This window comes from Schistosoma mansoni, chromosome W (assembly GCF_000237925.1).
Source record: "Schistosoma mansoni strain Puerto Rico chromosome W, complete genome".
Taxonomy (NCBI): domain Eukaryota; kingdom Metazoa; phylum Platyhelminthes; class Trematoda; order Strigeidida; family Schistosomatidae; genus Schistosoma; species Schistosoma mansoni.
In genome coordinates, this window is record NC_031502.1 from 31,300,931 (window position 1) to 31,326,715 (window position 25,785).

The following is a 25,785-nucleotide window of genomic DNA, read 5'->3' on the forward strand; positions in this document are numbered from 1 at the left end:
GTTATTTTTAATAACCATAATACATTCAAAAATTCTAAACTATCTTTTCGACTCTACTTATTTACTTTGAGATTGATATTATTAGATAATTGATTTGGTACAACATTTTATTTGTTTAGTTTTGAACACTAAGGAATAGATAGAGTTAATTCAAATAGACTGATAATTAATTTCTAATAAGATTTCTTCTTCGGGTCTATTTACAGCTTGATGACTGACTTCCAGAGGCCTTCCGACTTTCTTGGTGTCCAGCGACGATAACTGTTCCTATCATTGGAATATCTGTAATTATCTTCAGTGGATGACTTTTAGTAGAGAAATGGTGCGTGTTCCAAATGCGGCTCACCATTTTTGAGGGTCTAAATCTGGCTCCGACTGAGATCGTATGAATGATTGTTGTCAAAATATACATCCTGTCTATCCTCATATGTAATACATGACTTAATCCTCATTGATGAATAACAGAGTTAAATAAATCAAATGCGAGAATGGATTTCGAATACATACATTTTGTACATTCATTGATCTGGACAGGAAATCAGAGAGGTGGAAGAGAAAATGACATGCATTGGAGATGGCGGGTAAGCCAACTCGCTTTTATCAAGCGTTAATCAATATTTATAATCAGCTAAAAATGAATTACAGACATTTGATGAATAAGCTGAGAACTGTACACACACATAGGCTCATATAAAAACAGTCAGGGTTGATAAGTGATTAATTAACAAGGTCAAAACGTGACTCATGATGGATAGGTAAATTGGCTTATCCAGAAGCTAGAATAAGAGTATATTGGCCTAATATATCAACCTTTATTACGGGCTCACTTGTCTGTCAACCGTGTTCAATCTCCTTTTTCCCTGTGGATTTGGTTGTTGTGTCTTATCCAGGTTCCCAACGATTTTTTCCAAGGTATGAATTGACGACTACTTTATCTCCCACGTTAAAACTTCGGATATTCTGATTTTGATTGCATATATCCACTGGCTTAGGTAGCAACACGGCGTCAAATATAGTTCGAATACTTCTTCCAAACATAGCCTCAGCAGAGGACTTACCATCTGCTACAATATGGTTGGGTGCAGTTCTATGAGCTGTCAATAATTTCGTAACTGCCTGACTTGTCCCCCCATCTTCTTTCAGTAATGCTATTTTAGATGTTTCAATAAAGTGCTCTGCCTGTCCATTTGATTGAAGGTGATACGATGAAGAGCGTATTTTTGTAATTCCATTAGTTCTACAGAAGTGCCTGAATGATTCTCAAGTGCATTTCAAGCCAGTGTCGGTCACCATGATCTCTGGAACTCCAAAACAACTAAATAATACAGATAGCTTGTTGTGCAGTTTTTCATGGCATATATTTGCGGTCATTTTGTGGGTGCATTCACCATGACTAAAAACACTTTTCCTCTTACTGACTCAGTAAAATCTGCATACAGTCTCTCCCAGGGACTACTAGGCTGTTTTCGTTATTGTGATTCACACGTCTTCGGACTTTTGGGTGATTGCAAGCACGATGAACAATTGTGACTTTTGATGGAGTTTTGTTCTCTGAGCTGAATGGTTTAGTCGTGGAGCTTTCATCGTCCTTCTGATCGACATCATCAGCACAAACTTCTAGCTAAAAATCTCAAACGGTTGTGTTATTTGGTTTCGATTTCTTGATCCATTGTAGGCCAGTAAGCATGGCTACTAGCCAACGATTTCATCTTATTGATGCCAGAATAGCCGCTGTGGAAGTGTTTCGAAACCCTTTGGGACGATGTTTTTGGAACAACAATTCTGTCATCGAATATAAAACATGAATCGACAATCATGAGCGAGTTCTACCGGCGGGATTACTGTATCGGTTCTCCTTGAAAACGACGCTTCGGCCACTTGGTGAGAAGATATCTCCTCTTAATGTCTTGTCATCTACCATAGCTTCTTCAATAGCCTTGACAGCAACTGGTAGACCATCCGCTGCGTCTTCCAACACACGGTGTACTTTTGATCCGTCTCAATTTCTGCCACTAAAGTATCTTCACTTTTCATTTGTGAGCCGAACAGTCTAGAAAAGGTGTCAGTTTGTCCGAAATCAGTAGTTTGTTGCTACTTGATCTTGTAATCATAACCCAAGAGTTTGGTTCCCCATTGTCGTAGTGTGTTTGCTTCATATACTGGAACACCATTTTATGTCGTTATAATAATACCCCCACCAAGTTTATCTCTTCCACATTCGTTGTACTGATGCTGCAGATCAAGTTTATGGGGCGGTCTGTTAACCTCAGCTTCTCTATCCAATCAAGTCCCAATAATTCCGTAGTTGGATTTTCTGCCAGCAATACTACTCCCCTCTTGGTTATTTCGTTGACTGTGACTTCACAATGTATCGCATTAGCAATGTTTAACATTCCTCCGGATGCACTGTGATGATTGTTGGGATAGATATATTCGCGGTCTCCCAATCTCCTACACTCTTCTGATTATAAGTGTCATGTCGAAGCAGCGTCCAGCTGTAAGCGGACATCGTCTTTGTTAATCTTGAGAGAAACGTATTTTATGCAGTTATGGAAGCCGGTTCTTTCTTTGAGAGCTATTGTTCTTTTGGCTTTTAGCGACTTAAATATTTTAGAATATACTTTCGGCCATTAATGGCGTTATCAGGTTTCAAAGTGACTTTATCTATGCATTTTTCTAAAACATGTAATAGAACGATGATATTAAAACGGAAAAAAACCTTTTGAAATGTCAACCTTCACATAACCGACATGGGGATGATGGATTTCTGTTGCCAATACTATAATTTTGCGTGCTGGAACCTCGTAAGTATTTTCTCTCAACTGCGTTGACGTGATAAAGTCAGCTACCGTTTTCTACCATTGACGAATTATGTTATTGTTAGGATATTCACAAGAATATCCCAAAAATTATCTCGAATGTAAAATGGTATGTTTTCAAACTCTTCACATAATTCGCATGTTATTTCCTATTGGCCATTATTTACAGTGTCCTAACTATGACTTTCATGTGTCGTTTCCCTATTGGTCAATTTTGAGTCATCCTAATTATAACCTTTACGTGTCCTTCCTTTCCATTGGTTACTGATAATAGTCATCGTAACTGTATAAATATGCCTTGTCTGTAAACCATGTTTGTTCTGCTGCTGACCCCATAAACAATTCTCATTTAACGGCTGTGTTCTGATTTATTGGAGTTGGGGAACAGTATTGGGGTCGAACTAGGACATCTGAATTCGGTCAATTGGTAGAATTTCCTGTAGTCCTATCGCAATACGCTATATTTCGCGTTATAACAGTTATAAGTTCAACAATCGTCAGCATTCACTAGTAACTACCTACAGGTTAGTACCGGAACCCTGTCAAGTTTGCTTAGGATTCTCGTTCGGATATCAGCATCCTTGGGTGAGTGCAGGCCACACACAAATGCGAATAATTTAAACTGGTCTTTCGTCTTGGGGGACAAGTTGAACTTATAACATTCCTGACTCACGATCCCTGCATGTTTCATCCAGTCATCTAGATTTTTCTTCAAGCATTGGTAATGGATATTAAAACGAAAAGACTGTTCTCCAAACATTTGAGACAGATCTTCATATTTCTAGAATCATGTGTCAAAAGTAACACTCGCTACACCGTAATAAGTTAATTCATGGATAGCATTAGTGACTGAATTGTTGTGCGTCACTTGTTGTTCACAAAAGGCTGTGTTTGGCTGGTATAAGCACATTTTCCACATATGGGCTACCATGATTCTTATTTACGACTGTTCAAACACTCTCTGACGCTCCATATATGCTTATAGTTGTTGAAAAAAATGTTCATTGTAGTTTTCTCCGTCACGAGTGATAAATCTGCTGACTGGACGATTGTACCAGTTTCCTGAGCTCTTCTTAGGTTAACTCTACACGACAACCTGAACACGAGAGGAAAGGCGGGAAATATGAAAACAATCCTTTAACCCAATGTCAGTTTATGTACAGAAAATGTAGGGAAGTCATGAGATTTCAGCTTGTCTTGAGCTTCTCAAACGCTACTAAACATAGAAGTAGGATGTATGATCATGCAATCAGAAATGCGACACATATGACTTTTCACTTTTTAGATGTTTCTGAGAGACTACTATTCAGTACTAATTAGGTAAAATGTTTTTCCTAGAGTTTCCAGGGTCTGTTTAAGCTTTGATCGAAGAATTCCTCGGGTCTTAGCAATTTCATCCGATTTTTCCACTAGCACATCAGTTGTATTAAGTCGTATTACTGGAATATGTATGGTGAATTAAATATTTCCAAATTAGTACAACATTATTTTGTCCTTAGTTAGTTGCAACTAACTAACTACTACAAATTCTAGTGCATAAGGGTATCAAAACAGTTACATAAAGCTGTTATCAAGGAGCAGATCATTTGTGATATCCCAATAAATTGTTAAATTTGTTAACAGTCTGTATAGTTATATTTCTTCCAGGGCACGTACACGCCATTTTTACAGGCAAGATCTATGAATTCCAATGCTTCTTCATTGATGTGCCATAAATGCATAAAAAAAGAGATAAATAGCGATAATTCTCAAACAACAGTGCGGAAAAGGATACAAAATGGTACAGAGGCAATGCTGTCAAATTAAACATAGGTACGAAATATATACCAACAGTACTTTATCCATTAGTTGTATCAACCACTTATAACGACATCTAGTATAATCAGAATATAGGACACTAAACGACTAGGTCGTGAATAATATAAACTGATTACGAAGATGGAAAAAGTGTTATTTTCATGCAAGGAACAATATTCCACATGCATAATGAAGGGTAGACTATAAATAAATGTAATATATTTGTAATATCCCAATGAGTTGAAAAGATTGAATTTTCTACACATCAGGGTATTACAAATATATTATTTCCATTCATATCAATCTACCCAATACTCAATTTACTTGAAATTATCAAGTCAAACCTTGGTAATGATACTTACAAAGGATAGAGTAATTTAATTGCCTCCAAAAATGAGAAACAAAACTATGATATAGTGAGTATATAAGAATTGAAAGGGTCATACAACTAATTTTCAGTTAACATCAATAATATTTCCTAAAAATCAGAAAACGCGTCTCTTTTTTAGTGCGATAAAATCAATCCACATGAGAGCAATCAGAGGATAGTAATTCAATACGCTAAACAAAAAAGGTAATGTTAGGCAAAACACGGATGAAACAGTCATTAAAAATCTCTACGACACTGTACATTTGGTCATTTTAAGAATTTGTAAACAATATAACCACAAACAAACCAGAATAAATGAGTATGATGTAGGTGAATACAGCGAGCGATGGAAGTAGCTTTGTGTGCAGAGGGAACCAAATAAATGAACGTATGGGGGTTTTCCACGTATATATACAACAAAGATCTCACTATTGTTATCGTTTAAACATATGTTGGCGTTTATTTTTGTTCGCTTCTAATCACAAACAGAACGTAGCCACTTCGTGACTGGTGTATAGGAGTGCTTGTGTGTATACTTATAAACGTGATGTATGCAATTTATTTGACAGATTTTTTGAAAGTACTTTGTAAACAATCTTTGAATACCAGAACACAAAATAACTGTTGAAACACATCCTTCAGTAAACAAATTGTGTAAACCAAATAATTTCTTTGGAACCTTGAATTTCGGAAAACCAAAGAGAAGAATCTATAGCTCTAGGGCAATGTCTCTTTATCCCTATCTGAAAATCTCAAAATGGGAGCTTAGTCGTTGGATGGAATAATTCAGTCAAACGTTTTCGCATCCTCACAGGTCATATTTATAATCATTCGATAAAATTTGTTTATGTTTTACACTGCTTCACGCGCTTGTTAGCATGTTGTTTATTCCTTAATACTTCAACTCATAAAACAGGTCGCCTAAGTGTAAAATCCCGTCCTAACTGAGCAATTTCAAGTCACTAAATGATTAAAAGTCGAATGCTGTCATAGAACACCAACTTTTAAGACTTCTTTTCGAGATCAGGTGTGCAATTCAATCTGGCCTTCAACGTCCACACAGTTATTCAGATCGAACAACACGTTAGATTGTCTATGTTTTTCGAAAGCATTGACATCGCTGTATGTTACATAACTAGTACCGGTATTCAAGACTAATGAATTACTACAAATTCACTCTCCATCTGTTGCCTTGAGAAGCTTGTTTCACACGAATTTATCCATGGACCTTTTTGCATTTCCACTTGATTTTGCTGGTTTTGGTGTCAGACCAAGCGGTAAGGCTCGGTCGAACTCGCAGATTCACTAAACGTTGGGCCAATATGCATCGACTTTCTACGAGCCCCTTACAAGTCGCCAAAACACGTCTGACTATTCAGGATGACTGCTTGTTTGACCACTGTGGAGATATGACCGACAAGCTTATTTTGTAAATAGTTTTTAATATTATTTGTATTTGTTTTGTCAATTTTTCACTGCATGTACATTCATCATTAAATGATTGTACATGTTGTTTTAGTCAATGACCTTGAAGACACTTTCCGTTGTGATTCCAACATAGCGTGACATCTTCTTTCTGGCTAACAAATACATTAATACTCACACATCCCTCGTTCTGTTTTCATTCGAGATTGAGTTAACTTAGTTCTAAAGCAAATATTATTTACATTCATAGACTGAGAAAGTGAATACATCACATCTTACTTTGGATTACAATACTGGGGAGAACATCGATACGTTTGGAATTACTAAGCATCTATAATTGTGGATTTATTGTACCAGATCAAAGCCGAACACGCATCATTTTGGGTGAACTTAAGTAAAGTCCCATTATTTATTGTATTTGTAACATTTAACTTGTATATATTAATATTACTATTGGTTGTTATTAACTTTGTTGATATCTTTTGCTTTTATATATTGTCTGGTCCACCACACCACAAACGGAAACAGTAAAGTAGTTCAGTTCTCCAGTTCCAGTCAAAACCAGACGTTTTCATGGTCGGAGAGCGCTAACTAGTTCGATCCAGTTGCTAAATTAAGAATGCCAGACGTCCATGTTTAGAATTATAGCTAACGTTTTTACTAAGAACAAAATGCTAAGGACGAAATGCTATTCAGACATATGGATGCCTGAATTTCGAATAAAAGTCCAAGACCTGCCATTTTAATCCGAATGGTTTGTTAATATAATGTAGTCTCTTTTTTAACTCTTGAAGCGCCACGAATCACCAGGCACATGCTACACACTCTCATCACTTTTGAAGGGTAACGATGACTTTCTGGTTAATGAAGGGACTGAGCTGTTTCCAAAAGCTTGGGAATGAGAAAGAGTTCCGATATATTGATTCGATATTCGTCTCTACGTTAAAATAGATGTACTTCACCTGAACAATAATTATATAGAGATATGACTGCAGCTGTTTGTGTCCGAATTATTGACTTTCATCAAACATCATATAATAGTCAAAACACAAGAAAGATTAACTTGCGAAGAGCAGGCTGGTCTCCATTCTGGTCGTAAGAGTTTTTATCACATATTCACCCTCTACCAGAAGCTAGAGAAGTACTACAACTGTTGCAGGCCAGCAATCGTGAAGTGCTCCTTAAAATCAAAGTCCCTCCAATTAATTGGACAAAACTGTTCAATAGGAATTTCTATCGAAGAAGATTGACCACGTGAAGTTCAACAACATAATAAAGCTTTATATGATAACGCCTGGAGTAAAGTGAGAGAAAACAACCACGTCTCACCGCTGATTTATTCGAAAAGTGTGATAAGGTTTATTAATTAGCAAAGACTGAAAGAAAGGCAATAATGATAGTCTGTTCTTACACTTTACATGATACCACATATTCCCAAAATAATAGACAGCACGCTTCAGTTGTCTCTAGGACTCATATGTTAAAGCTCGTAACTCGTTACAGCAAGCAACTTGCCAAACTTGATTACCGATTTATTTCGATGAACTAGCTTACTCCATGATTCATAAAAATGCGCGATACGATTTTATCTGAAGTTACTCATGTTAAACACACTGAGATAGCATATCTCCACTCATAAAAACATTTCGTACATTCCGTTTTATTATAGAGGTGCAACAATCGTCCGTAAATCTTACGGTTCAAAGTTTGAAAACTTATTCACGATTTGGAGCATAGTTACGTATTTCAAGACAAATCAACCACTTTTGACTTTGACACTTTTAGGTGTAACTGGTAGTGTTTGATTTTAGGCATAAAATTGACAATCTTATAAAAAAATATATACTTATATATGTTGAGCACATGTTATTGAGAAATAAATTTTGGCAGAAATGAAGATTTGACCAAAGCATATTGAGCAGTCAAGGCTTGAATGTGAAAAGACTGATGAAATGAGAAAGTAATATCAACGTACCAGACACATTCGCACCGTTCATTATCCCAGTTACATCATGTTCAGAGAAGTTTTTCAAAACCACAAATTTTTATGACGCCGTTCAAGTAGTATACTAATGACAATAATAATAATAATATTATATCAATGTGCGGTGATATAAAGGACATTCATTCTTCATTTAGCCAGTTGAGAATCACCACATGTACATATTGGCATGTGCTTTGCATCCTCCAAGTGTCAGGTACATTGACAAGACTAACAGGATCTTTGTTTGCACTCAATCCTGATGGTGAGCATTTAAAGCGACTGACCAGTTCGTGTACCTGTTTGTGTGGCGTCTTCAGTGATAGTTTCATCACCCATGAAGTACAAGCCAGAGTTGCTTATCCCAACCTGAAGGCATCTGCAAAGTCATAGTGTTGTTAACCTGGCCGTAAAACCCTCTGTTCACAACTCATTGGTGTGTGCTTAGGTTCGACAACGTGTGTTAAGGTACGAAGACGACAGTTCAACCGTTATCACCATCTACATAAACCGACTAACGTATTTGTCGGATGTCCTACAAATGTTGCCCCATTGAGTTGTATATCGTGAATTATGTACCGACCCTCAGACTGATTGGATAAAATGAAGAGCTACTCAATGTATGACATAATGTCGTACTTAGAAGGAAAACTGTACGGGTCAAGATTCTTTTGGTCCCTTACGACTTACTGGTCGGAGTCCTAGAGACGTTTTCAGGCAAGTGTCAGAACGAAATTCATCTGCGTTCCCACTGTGATTTTCGTTTACTTTCTTCTCATAAATATGAAGAACCTCTTTTACTGAAAGATTTTTTTCTGGTTTTATATTTTCTTGACCGAAATTCTTTTACGTCTTCGTGCTTTTTCACTGTCTTAAACTATTCTTCCCCGTTTTCAAACATTCTCGCTTTTTTTTCTCTATCTCCTTACAATATCATTTTCATTTTATGGCACAAACCTATATTTCGATACATCTTTGTATTGAGGAATATATTCAAATAAGTAAAAAAGTAAGAACACAGTGCCGTATATAATCTATGATAACTATTCAGTTTATATTGTTAGTTTCAACCATTAACCTTTGGCACAGATTTTAAATAGTACCGTTACACTGAAGTACGAACTCCGTGACCATCTTTGTATTTGGCTTCGCTTTAAACGTTGTTGTTATGCATGTTTCTATATCTTAGACTGTATTAAACTACTTGCACTCGCACAATTGGTTATTATATCCCTAATAATTTGTTGGATAACGTGTTTACATTTACTTTGATCTTCTAGTAGACCCCACTAAGATTCTAAATTTCTGCTTATAAACGTCAACACATTCCTGTACATTCTCTTCGTCCTGACCCATCTTTCAAGCCAGTAAGAACTGATCAGTGGCAAATGGATACGTGTAAGTCACATGTTTAATTCCTTTCTGATCCAATCGTTAATTATCAATAAAACTAAACATGTATTTATGCCCTATGGACACTCAAATTACGCCATCTGACGGTCTGTGAAACGTTACTCGTGTTGTCTCTCAACTAGGAGTCATAACACGCCGTAGCTTGATAAACATGACTCATTACTACAAGTTTTATATCAGTATGGATGTCGAGGAAATCCTCTGGATTCCTTACAGTGAACAACTGGGAACGCTAAATGTCTTCATATTTATATACCGTTGGTGAAGAGGTGGCTTATTTGCAATGTTTTGGACAGTGACATGTCACTGTGGATCATAGTTTATTCTTCCGACCGTGTTGGAATAACTGAAATCACAAATTAAGTGGGTTGTAAAGCCAAGAATGACCCGAGTCCCCTTGAAGTGCAACTTTTCTAAGTGATTAGTCAATTCCTAAATTCCTGATACCTAAAGGGTATCTACATCTCACCTTGATCCTTCCAAGAGACGACTAGACTGCTATAGGTTACTAAAGATAGAATAATACAGACATCTAGCCTTCTGTTCTATACAACGATTCATCCTCAACTCGCAGTTGATTGACTGTGTGTCCAGTCATCTTATAAACACCATTTGAGTGTTGTTGTCCAGCTTTCACTTCAATCATTTTGTGTTCAGGTTAATATCATTCACGCGATATACTGCAAATCAAGGGTTACACTTAAATTACCAGTGATCACCAACATTGTAATGGACGAGAATGTTTTCAAATGTGGTGACTTTCATAACTACTCCATCTTGGTTATTTTGTCTAAACATTATTTATCAGTAAAACTGGTGAAATTGTCCCACTTAAAGTCCGAAGTTACTCATTGTACCTCCATGAATTAACATTATTGGTAGTATCGAAACGCTTCACTGTGTCTGTTGCGTAACAATCTTAGCATTAAATAATATTTGTGTAAGGTATGACTTTACTTATTGCATTATGCAACGTAGTTTAATTATTCCACTCTCAGCCAGTAGACCATAAATTTAAATTTAGTACCATTGACTTGGTATGTCATTCTGGTTAGTTACCAGGTGACGTTCATGCCATCTTGATGGCTCATACTATTCCCTGTGCTCTTTATATAAATTGTTACTGCATGCACCACTTGGTAACTTTTTTGAAATTTTCTTTTAATGTAGTTAGAGATATTATTTATTGGAGTGAACCAATCAAGTCGGGTATTGTTTCAGCTGTTGGGTTGACATTTTTGTTAAGTTTATCCTGCATGTCATTCATTTCCGTCGTTGCTTACGCTGGACTTGCCTTATTTTGCTGCACAGCAGCTTGCAAACTGTATAATGTCGTTATTGGTTCAAGTAAACGGGAAACGCCAAACAATTCAAATAATTCATTTCAGTATGTTCACAATCCTTTTAGCCATAGACTGTCTAATATTTCAGTGCATTTTTATTGATATATATATTACATCCACCTGGTTACACTGAAAACTTTCGTAAAAGGGGAAATGTAGATAAAGCTCCGTGATGTTGTTCTATTATTTGTGTACAATTTTACTGTTGGAGTCCCAAAAATTCTTCCATAAAGTACGCGAAATACAAAAGAAAATATCCCCGTCGACCAGCACTCAGTAGCAACTATCTAAAAATATGTAAAAAAAATACCAAGGATTATTTGTCACAACTTGGTTATATGGTCACATATTATGTTAATAAACAATATACATCCACAAATCTCTTTTTCTTTATTATTTAGAGCTCGAGTCTAGAGGTATTTTGAAAATCTAGGGATCTAGTGTCAAACTCTCAAGTGTTAGACATTTCGCTAGTCGCTGTTAGAAACCTGAGTTGTTCTTAAATGTCTAGGATTCCAAGTTGGTCAACAAGAAACAGGGTAAACGATGGCTGATTAATACAACCATAGAAACTTTCATTAAATTTGCCAAGGAAATTTCTATTTCTCGAACCGAAACCTATGTTAAGTGCTCTAATTATATAGATTCATGATTATACAACAATCACATGTTTTTGAGGATTTATCTGGGGCGCTTTATTCCCCAAGCTCCCATTATACCCGTTAAAATATGAACATAGTTCTGTTTCGACCATTCGTGGTTTATGTTTACTTGAACTTTCATCCATTATTTGCAACTTTTATACACAACACAACCCTACTCTAACAATTCCCTTTTTTGACATATCTACTTTCAGTTCATGGCTTGAATATGATATTCTATTATCTGAAGATAAAATTGCCCAGCGTGTTGGAGCTGCATCTGAACAGTTATCTGATAAGTTGAATCAATTACGTCGTATGTTATTGATGCAAGATTATTTTGAAACTGCCAAGGTAAATTTGTTTTACTGTTTATCTTCATAATGCCACCGCAACATAAAGGTTAACCTTTTTTCCAATGGTCCGAACTGTTATATCCTCAAATTTTTTCCATCATTACTATTCTTATTTATTTGAACACATAAATATTGGTACAAAGGGGTACCAGATATATATGCGTAACACAATAACAATGAGAATGTGAAGAGATAGAGAATGCAAAGTGCGTATAAGGAAAGGGAGAACAATAACGGACAGAAATTAGTGTATGATAGTGAAATAATAATAATGGGAGAAGCAGTTCAATTGGCAGAGGTACAATCAGAAAGAATTCTTCCAGTTAAAGAAGAATTCTACCAAATTCTAATCTTCTGAATTCTTTTTTCTCTTTCCAAATTTATTTCACTGTATTATACTCCTTCAATAACATCTTCAAACCTTAATCTTTCACATAATGCTTATACTCTTACTACTTCTACCACTATGGGATTTGAATCGACAACTGCATCTCTGTGCTAATGTGGTATGGCAACTCGAACTGATGTACGTACGTACGAAGTTCTACGTTGTAACTGACTGACTGACTGACTTCCAGTTAAAGAAGATACGTCCATTTTTTATGAAGAAGGTAAAATATAGTTACAACAGGATCACCACTGGTTTCTATTCTGAACCATATCTGATAACGTCTCTAGCCACTGTGTTGCACTATCTCTAGGACCACAACCACTGAGTCGGGAAGGACCAACAGAACCCAGTCCTGTACAGTTTTCTTCCATACCACAACACCATGTCATACACTGACCACCTCTCTGCTTTTTCCGACCAGTCCCAGCGTTGGCAAATAATGCACGACGTGGGATTCTCTGGGACGACATTCGTAGAACATATCCAAGCCACCCCGCTCGATGTTTCAAGATAATGAAACCAATTGAATTATCGTCCCTGCGCCCGAACTCACAATGCCGAACCTCTGCATTACTAACACGGTGTTGCCGCTGGATGTCAGCAATACTTCGGAGACAACGATGATCAAACATAGAGAGTCGTCTAACATTCTCAACTCAGAGAGCCCAGGTTTCACAAGCATAGAGCAAAGATGCTCTTACCGACGCGTTATAGATCCGACCTTTTACAGCCAGACTAACATCACGAAGGCGCCAAAAATGGCCCAGATTGGCATTAGCTGCTCTGTCTTTCATTATACGTGAATTGATGTCATCACCCACGCCACCACCAGAACTTATGCAGCTACCTAGATACACGAACTCCTCGACTATTATTATTATAATCACTATTACTCACTTTCATATTATGACTTGTGGTTTTATTCGTACTGTTCTTGTTAATTTTCTAAGCAACATTCATTGCTTGGGCATAGACTGGGAGCATAGCTAGTCATACTGTCTTATTAGTGATATTTCGAAACCTACATATTTTAACTGTTTTATTATTTTATCGATAGGACTTTTTGTAACTGTACAAAGTAGTTTATAAAGACACGTTTTACCCGTCTTTCACTGTATACAGTTTGGTTCGTTTGTATTGAAGGAAGACCAAAAGTTAACAGCTGAAGGTCATCAAACCCATGTGAAATACATGAATATATATCAACTTATCAAACACTACGTCAATTCAACCCTAGATAGGCTTATTTACTAGACTGCGAACTATACTTATTTCACGGGTAGGTTAATAGACCTGTTTCAACAGCCCTCGCTATATGGAACAGGTTTCTGAAATGTAACTAACTTTATCTATTCCCTAAACCACGAAACAACAGTTCGATTTGTTTCTGCTACCGTTATTGGAGTGACTAGTGTATTTTTTACGATGGATTTTATTCGAATACCATCATTTATAAATGTGACCTGCATAACGCTCAGCACTTTGATAATTTAAGTATCAAAATAACACTTCTTAGGTGTGATCATCAAATAACACTTCACGCTTAAGAGGAGTTTTATATCTGAGTCTTTATTGCCGCGTGACTTCCCAAGTTTTTAGTTGAGTAGAGAAAGTGGATATTCTACGGGAAGCCCGTCTTTAAACAATAGGATTGTTATTGAACCGGAATTCGTATATTCTGTTTTAGTGATAAGAAGTAGTAATAAGCTCTAAAGTGTGTAAAATAATCATTATAAGTGCTGAAAGGTCTTGATGGCAATTTCTTCTCAATATTTTCGTTCGAGTAATTTATACCAGATTTCTACCATACTAGTATAATTTGTTCAATTCCAACAGCTATTATATCACTTTTATATATATTTGCTATTTTCTAGCTTGCAATCGGCTTGTACATACTATCAATTGTAGGTGGATGGTTTAATTTACTTACATTGATAATTATACGTGAGTTTTATGTTATAATCGCAAATGATTTTCATATAAATTAATCTTTTTGATGATTATAGTTACTCAGCGAAAACATGGAACTTATAGAATTAAATAATTGTAAGGCGGTTGCATATGGGGCTTTTATTGCATCATGACCTAGCGGACTACTCTCTTTTCATGGCAGACAACTAACGTTTCGGGATAATTCTGTCATAACGTCATATCACGTGAATCGTGAAAGTTTCATTGATCTTTATGGAGTACATTAGAAACCAAAAGCGTTTACGACATAGGATTGTGACATATGCTCTAGGAAAAAGTTAACATTTTAAATCTTGAAAGGCATGGTGAATATAGTGCCTCTTAGTGTTTAGAACTTGGTTATTTTTACTTCATAATGGATCGAAACCTGACCCACATCCGAAGTTTTAAATTTATTGGATATTTAATAAACGTCGGACATTGTTTCATCGCATCGGATTTATTTTTATTTTGCTTTGTGAGTAGTGGCGGTTTGGTGGTTAACGCATGACTTTCAATTGTGAAGTTTCACGTTTTAGACCCTTTTTTCTTACCAATTTTGGTTTCGATAGCTGAATAGTATCATTGGCCCTCACACTAGCAGTGTCTCTCGAAATCAAGTATTAAAACTTGTATTAAGTAAATGAGCAACGTTAATTTTCTATTCTGTAATATACTGTTGTATACAGCATAGTGTTTTGTCCTGTTTAATCAACGGATAAAACGTCCAAGTATATATAACCAATCTTCCTTTTACTGGTTATATTTTAATCGAAGACCAACCTTTAGTTAAATAAGTTAGCAGATCTAGCCTTATAAGTAGTTATTGACTATTCATACTGTATCATTCCTCACTATCAACAAAACAGGGTTGTTTCGTGTTATATCTTGTAGTCGAGTGGATTTCCCTGTTAATGTATGACGTGATAAGACCACCAATTAGAAAACAGCGAATTATCGATCGGACCACTGATACACAAAACCCGTACGAGCAGTCTAGAGTACTTATCGGTCCTGCGTCTGCCTAGCACAGCCAGTCAAATCAAAAACACCAATCCCAGCCTCTTCGGTATAAATCGTTTGTTTCAAGCATACTGGGTTTTTATACAAAATAAACAGACCACATCGTACTATAAAATAGAAAATAACATTTGTACAAGATTCAGCCAAATATGATTGTGAATAAGGGAGATATTAAATGATAGACAGGGCACAATTCAAGAACGGTAAATCGTATAACAATAATTCATAGGTCAAAATAAAACTCATAATAAGGGGTATATGAATATGAATAGCTTAGTTACTTAGCAATTATACGATAAAAATATATGCACGGTATTGGTCATAAATGGATACCAAAGTTACCATTCATTATCCTTATCGGGACACAACATTTCCGTTACTCCAATCATCGAGTCGTATTCTTGACCATCAAAAGTTCGGTCACACTATTGTGAATCTCATTGAAAAATGAGCTAAATTTTTGGAATTAAAAGGTGTATTCTACTTTTCTGAACTTGCTATAATGTATCAAGTTTTCAATTCCCGAGGTATAAATAACCAGAATGAAAGACTTTATTTTTAATACTTTAGATTTTTGACATTTCGCGTACCTAAAGCATAATTCCACTTTCATGATAGACGTAAACAACATAGGATCAGCGCGGACTATTTGTTAATTACTGTACAGCAACAAGAAATTAATGAAATAAAAGCAAAGTATGAAGACTAATATTACTGTCAGTAATAGAAGACATTAAAGTGAGGAAAAACTGATAAGATTGACTAGTTCTATGTATACTATTTCTATTAAAAAGAGAACCAACTATATCTATGTCACCAATCCAAGCACTTCGTTGTGCGGTTCATAACCCTCCACGATGATATAGATTCCTATTTTTCTTTGAAACGTGAATATTCCTTAACCCATATAAAAATTCGATGTCTGATAATTTACTGTCTGTTGTCACGTACGTTAAGCAGTGATTTTTCTTACACTTTTTAGTATTTGTTTTGGGATTGACGTGTCCCAGACTTTATTTATTATACCAGGTTAGTGATATTTGTTTTTCCACCTAAAGTGTGATAATGAAAATATTATTTGTAATATTAGTTTTTATTTTTATTTGGTTCCTTCTTACTGGGGTTCATAGTCTTCAATCAATATCAGAAGTTTCTATAGTACTGTCTTCAAAGCAAATGATGTGTGTAAAAAAACTTACACAAGTATCACAAATTTTACGTTACAATTTTCACACTTTAAATTAAAACGTAGAGATTCAGAATTCTTTTCTTTTCATAACGAAATCACTAAATCAGCAGTCAATAAACTGATTACGACTGTGACTTTCATCTTGAAGCCTGTTTTGCTTTCTGAAAGGATTCTCGAAGTTGTAATTATTCCTATGTTCGAGTAACTACGAGTTATACTTACTGACATCCAATAAGCAAGTGTATTTTCTTTACTATAACTTACCAAACTGTAATTCTTTTTCTATTTCCTCACTTTTGTATTCTTGCACATGTAAAAATAATCATATTCATAACCCGTGCTCAGCCATCTATTTGTGTAGGTAGGTGTTCATCAACCCTCCCGCTCACTAGGCATGTTTTACTATAGTGAATAAAATTTTACTTGGTTAGTGAGTTGCAGCTAATATTATACCATTGCCATACTTTACTACCTAGGAACAAAAACCTCAAACATATTTTATCAAAACTAATTGGTAATCTGTACCATTCCAGTGTAAACTGTCTTTTTTGTTGCTTTGCTGTATGCGATCCGATTGAGCAATGATGTTCAGCACCTATCTTGCTCCGATTGTTTTGAAAATTAAATTACTATCAGCAACATATCAGCTTTGTTTGACCAACTCTTAAGTCCAGACGTCTTTATTGAAATTAGTATATAATTTGAAGTTTAGTCTGTTCTGGGTGATACTACATCTGTGTAATTATTTACTGACTATAGTTTTGAAACTTGAAGCTTTTCTTTTACTGTGTTTTTCCAGCTTATTTAATGAATTACTAATAAAGTTGATAGCTTTTTGTGAATTGATTGCTTTACATCTACCACTAATTTGCTTCTTATATTCGTCTAAATCTTGATTCTCAGTATTCCCTCATACATATCTTTTCAACTCCGTATTCTCAATGTTTATTCCGTCTTACTATCATTGCTATCCCAGTTATTCTGACTAGTTCAATATTTATTATGTTGAATTCATCATATCGTGCTGGTGTGGTTGGCAAACTGGGTTAACGTATATTTGTATCGGGCTATACGTGGTTTATGACTGAATGATTACTAACTAATTCTCAACATTTGAAGAATTCGTAAATTTCTACTAGTGCATTTTGGCTTGTGTTATGAACCAGAGTGGAAATAAGGACAGCTACTTCTCAATAGGAGCAGAGCATTTTAACTAGGTATCACGATTTGTTTAAATTCAATAACCACATAAATATGTATATAAGTGAGATTATAGTAGGTCCAACCGATTATTATAGGCTAACGAAATAATATTTCATCACATAACTATCGTCCTATCAGATAAATACTTATTTATTAATTATAGAAAATAACTGATCTTGTTAATTATAACAGAAATCTGTGCCAAATAAATGAACACATTCTGTTCTTGTTTAGCTAATCTATTAGGTCTAGTTTGTAATTGCGCAAATCCATCGAATTACGACAATAAACTTAAGGGTTTTTATTGATTATATATATATATATATATATATATATATATATATATATATATATATATATAGTGCATTTATCTAGGATGCACTTTTCTTAAACAGTCCTTTTATTTTGTACGTCAATTTCTTTTTAAGTATGACCATTGGGCTAATTATTAACGAGTTATAAATGGATCTGACTATTCCTTATATTTTAAATATATCTTCCATTTTTCGAACGAAATATAAAATACTTCAAAGTATTTATAAACTCTTGACTCATTTAATACCTTCATTGTTAGCTTCAGTTTTGCACTTTTCATCTATGAGTACGTTAAAATGTTTAGGAATATAATCATGTTATCTATATTTTCAAACCTTTTCGAATGCGTTTGTTGTGCTTCAACGACAACAGATGTATAAATGAATTCCTGGTTCTATAGGGACTATAAGCCACGTCTTACGTAGAGGGACAAACTGGTAACCATGTACAGAATTTTTTGCATAAACCAGTGAATTTATCAAAATGTAATAAGGTTTTCATTTGTAATCGACTGATTGAGGATCAAATACACTGTGCTTTTGCCAATCACAATCAGTCAAAACTCTATATTGTTTAAAATTATCTCCTCGAGTAAATCCAATCTAATAAGAATAAAATAATATGAAATTTGTGAATTTAATAGTAGTACACTTAGAATATAATTTAACTACTGGGAAACAATATTCAACGTGATAAAAGTTCAATGTTTATTGCTAATTAAAGGTGAATAATTTTAGTATAGTACAGAAACAATTGTCTTTGTAAAAACTGAAAATAAAAATCTACCCACTATAATTAATAGATCTAATGGATGCTTGACTACTAGCCCATCGAGCTATAATCTTGTCTAGAGTGGATAGAACAAGTTAAATAAAATGTTTCACTAAATGACTACGATCTTGCCTTAATAATTACAAACAGAATAAATTAATAATCATCGAAATACTTGATTAGTTCTACTGGTATTTTAAAGCACAGCCCTTTAAAGTGTTAGTGTTATCACAATAAATGTTTTACTAAACACAGTCATAACTATATAAGAACTCTCGTCTAAATTAGAACAAATAGTTTCACAGTATTTGAGCGCCGAGTTGATGTAAGACATTAAATAGGAATAATATATTTGTAAAATCTCAGCGAATGAATTTGTAGTAAATCCAAAGTTTCGCCTGGCAATCTGGTCCAAGCTTTTTCAAGGAATCAATAATTCAATACAAATATATTATTCCTATTTACAGTCATAACTGTTTTTTTTAAAAATCTTATTGTTCTCTGGTATCTGTTCTTTAGAATAACCTTATAGTTTTTTAATCTAGTCATTGAAAATATTCATGATGAAAAAAATTACCCATCGCGTTGTTAATGATGTGTCTAATTGTTTATATGAAATTAAATTTTCGACTAAGTAATGTTAAAATTAAGTATTCTTTTCACCAAGTCCTAGTCATCACTATTTCCATCTTATATTGTTAATCAAAGTAACAGTGTAATTGAAAAAGCTCCGTTTTTTAGTTCGCAAAGTCATTGTTCACCAATCCTAACCCTATGTGAAACTGTAGATTTGTGAACGTGGGCATCAGTTCTAGTGGCTTATTCACATCATGTCTTTACTTGAGTTTTTTGTATGTGTTATCTGTACTATTACATTTTCACCTATTACAATATTATTGTCTTGCCGACTTTCTCTGTTACTAAATTTGACAGCTTAGAATAGCACATCTGAAGTAAATGCCATAATTTATACTGAATTCGTAGTATTTCGGAATTTATCATCCCAAAACTCTTGATATATGTAGTTCTCAGTACGTAATTGGGGAGATTGTTGAGTTTGAATTGATATGATGAATGTTGGACCACTATTAAAAACCCGAAAGCATTGGAAGGCCGTTTCGTTATAGTATGGGGCTCCTCAACAGGGCGCATCCACGATCCCGCGCGTGGAACTCGAATCAAGGACCTTCGACTCATTGGTGTAGAGGTTAAGCGTCCCACATGTGTGCTTGTGGATGTGCCCTTGTGAGGACCCCCAGACTAGGACGAAACGAACGTCCAACGCTTCCAGGTTTTCAATGGTGGTCTAACATTCATCCCCTCATGATATTAATATATACATCTACGAAGTCGTTTTGATTTTTTCCGAATCACTTATAAAGCTTGCATATATAAATAGCAATTTTTAGCCTAAAACGCTTTAAGTCAATGTCTGTTTTTGAAATTTCTCTTGCTCAAGGTAAAAGTTTTTCTAAAATAAAATATCTCGTGAAATATTTACTATGCAAAGTCTTTATTCAATTGACCAGTTTTTAATCATAATTTTATCATTGTTGGTGACTGGTTAAGACCCGCAGTCCTTTTCTTCACTGATTGTATCGATTCATTGCTATTTTGTACATATTTTTTTTTTCCATATTTACAATTGCTTTCTCTTTCGTTTAATAAAGTACGTGAATTTGTTTGTCTGTTTGTTTGTTCATGTTAAATATTTATTCCATTTGGTCTTTACTTTAAAAGGCTCTTAATAACTCACAAATATAACTTTAGAATCATAGTTTCAAAGTTATTGATACAAATAACTAAGGTGTATGATAAACTTGTATTATCTCTCTCTAAATTCCTGGCGATATATGTGCTCAAACTACTTTGTTTTACAGTTTAACTCATTGTTTTTTTTCTGTATTTAACCAGTTTAAACTTTATTCATTAAAGATGTTTTCTAAAGCATACATTATTAGTTTACACTGATCTAATGACTACAAAAGGTCATTTGAAATAGTTTGAACACCGTTTTCAAACAGTGGATTATATTGGCTTACAGAATTTTACAGAGAGTACAAATACCAACAAACTTGAATTTGAAACAAAATACGTCCCATCATTTATTATTCGCATATACACTTATTCTATTTAGTCATACACGTTATACATATAAGTTTTCAATCAGTTATCTACAACGTAGGATCGAACACATACATCGCTCCAAGTTACCATACCTCATTAGCACAACACTACATAACTTAAAATCAGAAACGACTGTAGTTTATTCTTTGAACTTACTTCACTCACAGACTATTTACTTTATACAAATATTTTCAAACCTTGTATTTATTAGCTATTTATACATGCAAAATTATCATACTTGAATAAAGATAATTTGGCCAAAAATTCTTTTTCAACGATATCGCTTAACCTAGAGGTCAGAGAATAATAGGAAGATGAAAATAATTTACAAGCCAGAAAGATGAGAGATAAATATCCACTTGACAGATATGGAAAAATAAAATGTGTAAAAATGGTAATGCCAAGTCAGGCCCTGTTTTGTGTTTATCCATACTAACTTATTTGTATAATAATTTGAAAGTACTGGATATATTATATATGTTGTGTTCTTTATTTTTTTTCTGTTCAGCCTCAATGTGATGAAGCATTCAAAATGGTCAGAACAAAAGTGACAGACATACTTAAAATGTAAGTGTATAAACTTAATTCTACTCGAAGTTCTCTTAAATTTTATATCCTTAGTTTTTCTACTTAATATAAAGACGAAAGCATTGGAATGACAAAAGAAAACCTAGTCCACGACACGATTTTAATCAGTGCTCTTATCGTATCACAAATCATTTTGACTTTGTTTCTTTTCTTTGTGTAATATTGCTTTATCACTTGATTTTGTATTTGAGACTCAGGCGGAGGGATAACATCAATGATCTTCAAAAAACAAACCACATAAATGCTACTTTAACGATATCGTTTGGAACATACATTGTTAACTTTTTAAAACTTGATTAGTTGTAATCGTAGAGTCGAACACTTACTGAATATAAAGATAGATCCCAATTGAATATATGTCTATGAAGTTGAACCTTCTCAACTCACTGACTGAGTTATTATTTAAAAGGTAAAAACTATATTAAAAACAAAATCTTCTACTACAAAAATAACTGTGAATGTTTGTGGAATTTTGTAAACTTTTTGATAAGAATTATAACAACACTCATTCAATGTATTTTCATGCTATTGATGCACTGAAAAAGCTTTACGGTTTAGCAATCGAATTGTCTCTTCTAAGTTCAGAATTTCTTAAGCAAGATCGAACTAGTAACAAGTACTTATTCGTCTTATCTTTAATAGTGTACTTGGATAACAAATTCAAACATGATTTAAAATAGATTTATCATACGTCTAATTCATTATGAATTGTTCTACTTAAATTTTCAGTGTTGAAACTAAAATTGAAAAGCTTCGTGGTTCACCAAAAAAGTAGGATTTCTTCATCCTGTTCACAGTGATCTATTCAGTCTGGTGATATTCACTCAAATGGCATATTTGTCTTCAGTGATTTTTAATGTGTGCATATTCTTATAGAAATTACTCCTCTTTTAAAATCGTCATATATGTAACAATACTATAATTGTGCTTTTGTCATTTATTCCGTAATTAATTAGTCTTCACATTTTAAATTAAGATGTACTTCCTACCTCCTGCCTCTTCGTTTTCGTTTTGCATGTCTTAATGTTACTTTTTTCAATTTTGTTCGTGAATCGAAATAAATTGGTTGATTCTGTCTTAAAGTGCTATTTATCTCTCAACTTTAGGTTAACAGTTACTATTCTCTCTACAGTAACTAAAGAATTTAGATTCGCAGTATAATTCATCTGTTCCAAGACCATAGCACAATTTTCCATTCTTATAGTCAGGTTCGATAGCTGTTCCTCATCATTACGATAAAAATTTACAGTATTGAATAAGTCTTCTAAAGTTTCTCGGGCGATTACATGCGACTGTCCAAAAAAATGTTTTAGAATATCCCTGACCTTATTTGAGTCTGAACCATGACACTTAAGGACATCAAAATGCAATTGCTTTGTAAAAGGGGATCCATCATTTAGTTTGGCTCCATTAAGACCAACGAGCCTTGAGCTTGACTTCCTTTGACGAGTGTTCGGCACCAAAGGCGAAGCGACAAAATATCTTCAGAAACGATTATTGAAATCCACGAAACGTTAGTCAAACAACTTTGGTCAATCGATATTTGTTTAGAACTGTAGAATCCAAACTAAGGTTTGGACTGGAGAATAACTGTCTAGTTAGTTTAGATACGCGCTGACCCAGTTGAAACCAAAACGAGGTGATTGCTTAAATAACGGTTCTAATATTCATCATAAATATAAATGTACATCATTACCTAAACAAATACCACTCAGTTATTCCACCAATAATTGTTCAGTTAATCAAATCTAAATTATAAAAAATAAAGAAGTTGATAAAGGATGTAAGAAAATTACCAATAGCAACAAATAAATGTTAATCCATCTTTTCTGGATAGACCAGATTCGTTCGAAAGAGAATATTTAGTTGCTTTGTAACGCGGAGTATTTCCAATTCTGAAAGAGTGCTTCAATTCACAATAAAAAATGCACAATTCCAATCAATGAAAGCAACACAATCAAAGGAGAAACAAATCAATATGGCTGCCTCCAAAACAACATAAATGCAGTTCAGGAAGAAGCTTAGTGAATGCGAAAGAAAAATAAAGATATGAAATCAGAAAGACTAACAAAATGTACAACTGAAGGAATCAATAAGAACAAGTTGCAAATGTATACACAGATGGATTTTCACTCATAAAACCTTCAAAATGCATCTTACGATCAATATATAGTCATCTCGATCTTTGAGGTATCCCATATAACCACAATGGTTTGTTGTGGTCTCCAAATGTTTAGTTTTATTCTTCAGTCATGGAGATTTTATTTATTAGTTCATTCTAACAAGGCGTCGATTCCCACCTTTACCAAACGTTATGATGATGAACACACTGTTATTTTAAATCACAAAGTCGGAAAGACAATCTCACTAAGAATCAATTTCGAAGATTTCATTGCTGATAGATTTACTACCAGAACCTAGCTTTTATTTAACGTTTCCCTTAAAATCCAATCATTTCAGCGGTTTAACTGGGGGGGGGAATCGCGTTTAAATAATCGGAAAGATAAACAAAACTTAATTCAAGTTACCTTCCAGGTAGCTCGACTTCCCCTCATACTTCAGAGATGCTTGCAATTAAGTCCCATAAAGTCTTTTCAATTTTCAGATTCTCATACCTAAATGCTAGGTAAGCTATCAGCGAGCACAATTATGCCTTGCTAGAAAAGCTTAGCTAGAAACCCTTTAGCCTTATTGTGAGAAATATACAGATTAACGTCCTATTTGTTCCTGTTCTTTTCTTACTCCGTTCGGTTTACGGTATAATTGTCGATGGCAGTGAGGAAACGCTTCGACGGTAAAGAATTTATGCTGATAGGTAGGGTTATTGAGGATCCCCTCAACTAGGTATAACTACGATTCTTCTTGGCATGGGTGTTTCCGGTTGGTCGTAATGTGTCACAGTTTTCATGCTATTATAACCAGCTCCAACTTTACTTTTCGTAAGAATCTATTCTACCACAACTGTATGTCTGCAGGCCAGAATAGTTTGGATGCAAAAGACTTAGATTGAGTCTGTTGAAAATTTAGTTTCATTGGTTCATGTCAAAGAATTCGGAAATCTCATAAAGATTGATAAGTCTTATTTCTGTCGCCCATTAATGCATCTTTATTTTTTGCCATGATCACAAACAATAGTCGAAAACACGGTTTCGCAAGAATCTTGGAGGGTAGATTTTTGGTAATTCCATATCCCTAGAGAAGTGTTTACTGCTTCGGACATTCTAAATTCGCTACATGGGGATGAACATTAGCACTCAACCGGGTACTACATTGATAATCGTTGTAAATGTCCTAGTTAGAGTCTTCCTGCTCTTTAGGGTGGTGGACTTGTGGTGAATAGTGTAACGTCGTGTACTATGTTACACGTACAAAGCTTATTCTAGTTTCTGGACAAGCCAATTTACCTATCCATCATGAGTCATGTTTGACCTTGCTAATCATTCACTTATTAACTCTGACTATTTTTTATATGAGCATATGTGTGTGTACACTTTTTGTCCTACTCATCACATGTCTGTAATTTATTTTTATTTGACTATAAATATTGATTAACGCTTGATAAAAGCGAGTTGGCTTACCCGCCATCTCCAATGCATGTCGTTTTAGCGTCGCTCGCCGGTATTTGCTCATGTGCTTATGGCTTTCTGGCCTGCGTTATTTGACAATAAACTGTAGCTGCCTCTTCTGTTTGCCTTCTGATTTTATGCACCGTTAAGATATGTATTATAACGGTTATCGAGGTAAACGATTATCGAAGCACGGCACTACAGACTTCAGAAGCATTGATTCCGTTTTGCGTTTAACTGGCAGTAGGTCCTATAACATAACTTATTTCATGTTCTTCGTTAAAATAGCTGAATTAGATGACCTAAACAATAGACTTAGCTTTAGCTGTCAGTTCGACTGGAAAGTGACTTCGCTTCTGTGTAATATTGTTATTCATTAGGAAGTGGGATGAGAGAAAGAATAACATACTGAAGATACCTATATGTGAAACTCCTTTGACACCTAGCCTATATGCCATATACCTTAGGCTACATAGTCTAGATAAGAGCTGCGGTCCCCTCCGTACACCGTTTTAAA

The 25,785-nt window shown here is 34.6% G+C and overlaps 1 protein-coding gene across 1 annotated transcript; it reads left to right on the forward strand.

Annotated features, from left to right (window-relative positions):
- Positions 1-9,780: 9,780 nt before the first annotated feature.
- Positions 9,781-22,496, forward strand: Smp_058240 (putative reticulon/nogo; the record flags this gene model as incomplete). The annotated part of the gene is made up of 7 exons (XM_018789368.1): positions 9,781-9,790; positions 10,976-11,192; positions 12,005-12,143; positions 14,411-14,480; positions 16,492-16,538; positions 21,623-21,681; positions 22,432-22,496. 7 exons carry the CDS (start codon positions 9,781-9,783, stop codon positions 22,475-22,477), a joined length of 588 nt encoding a protein of 195 aa, XP_018654818.1. The 3' UTR covers positions 22,478-22,496.
- Between the last annotated feature and the right edge of the window lie 3,289 nt (positions 22,497-25,785).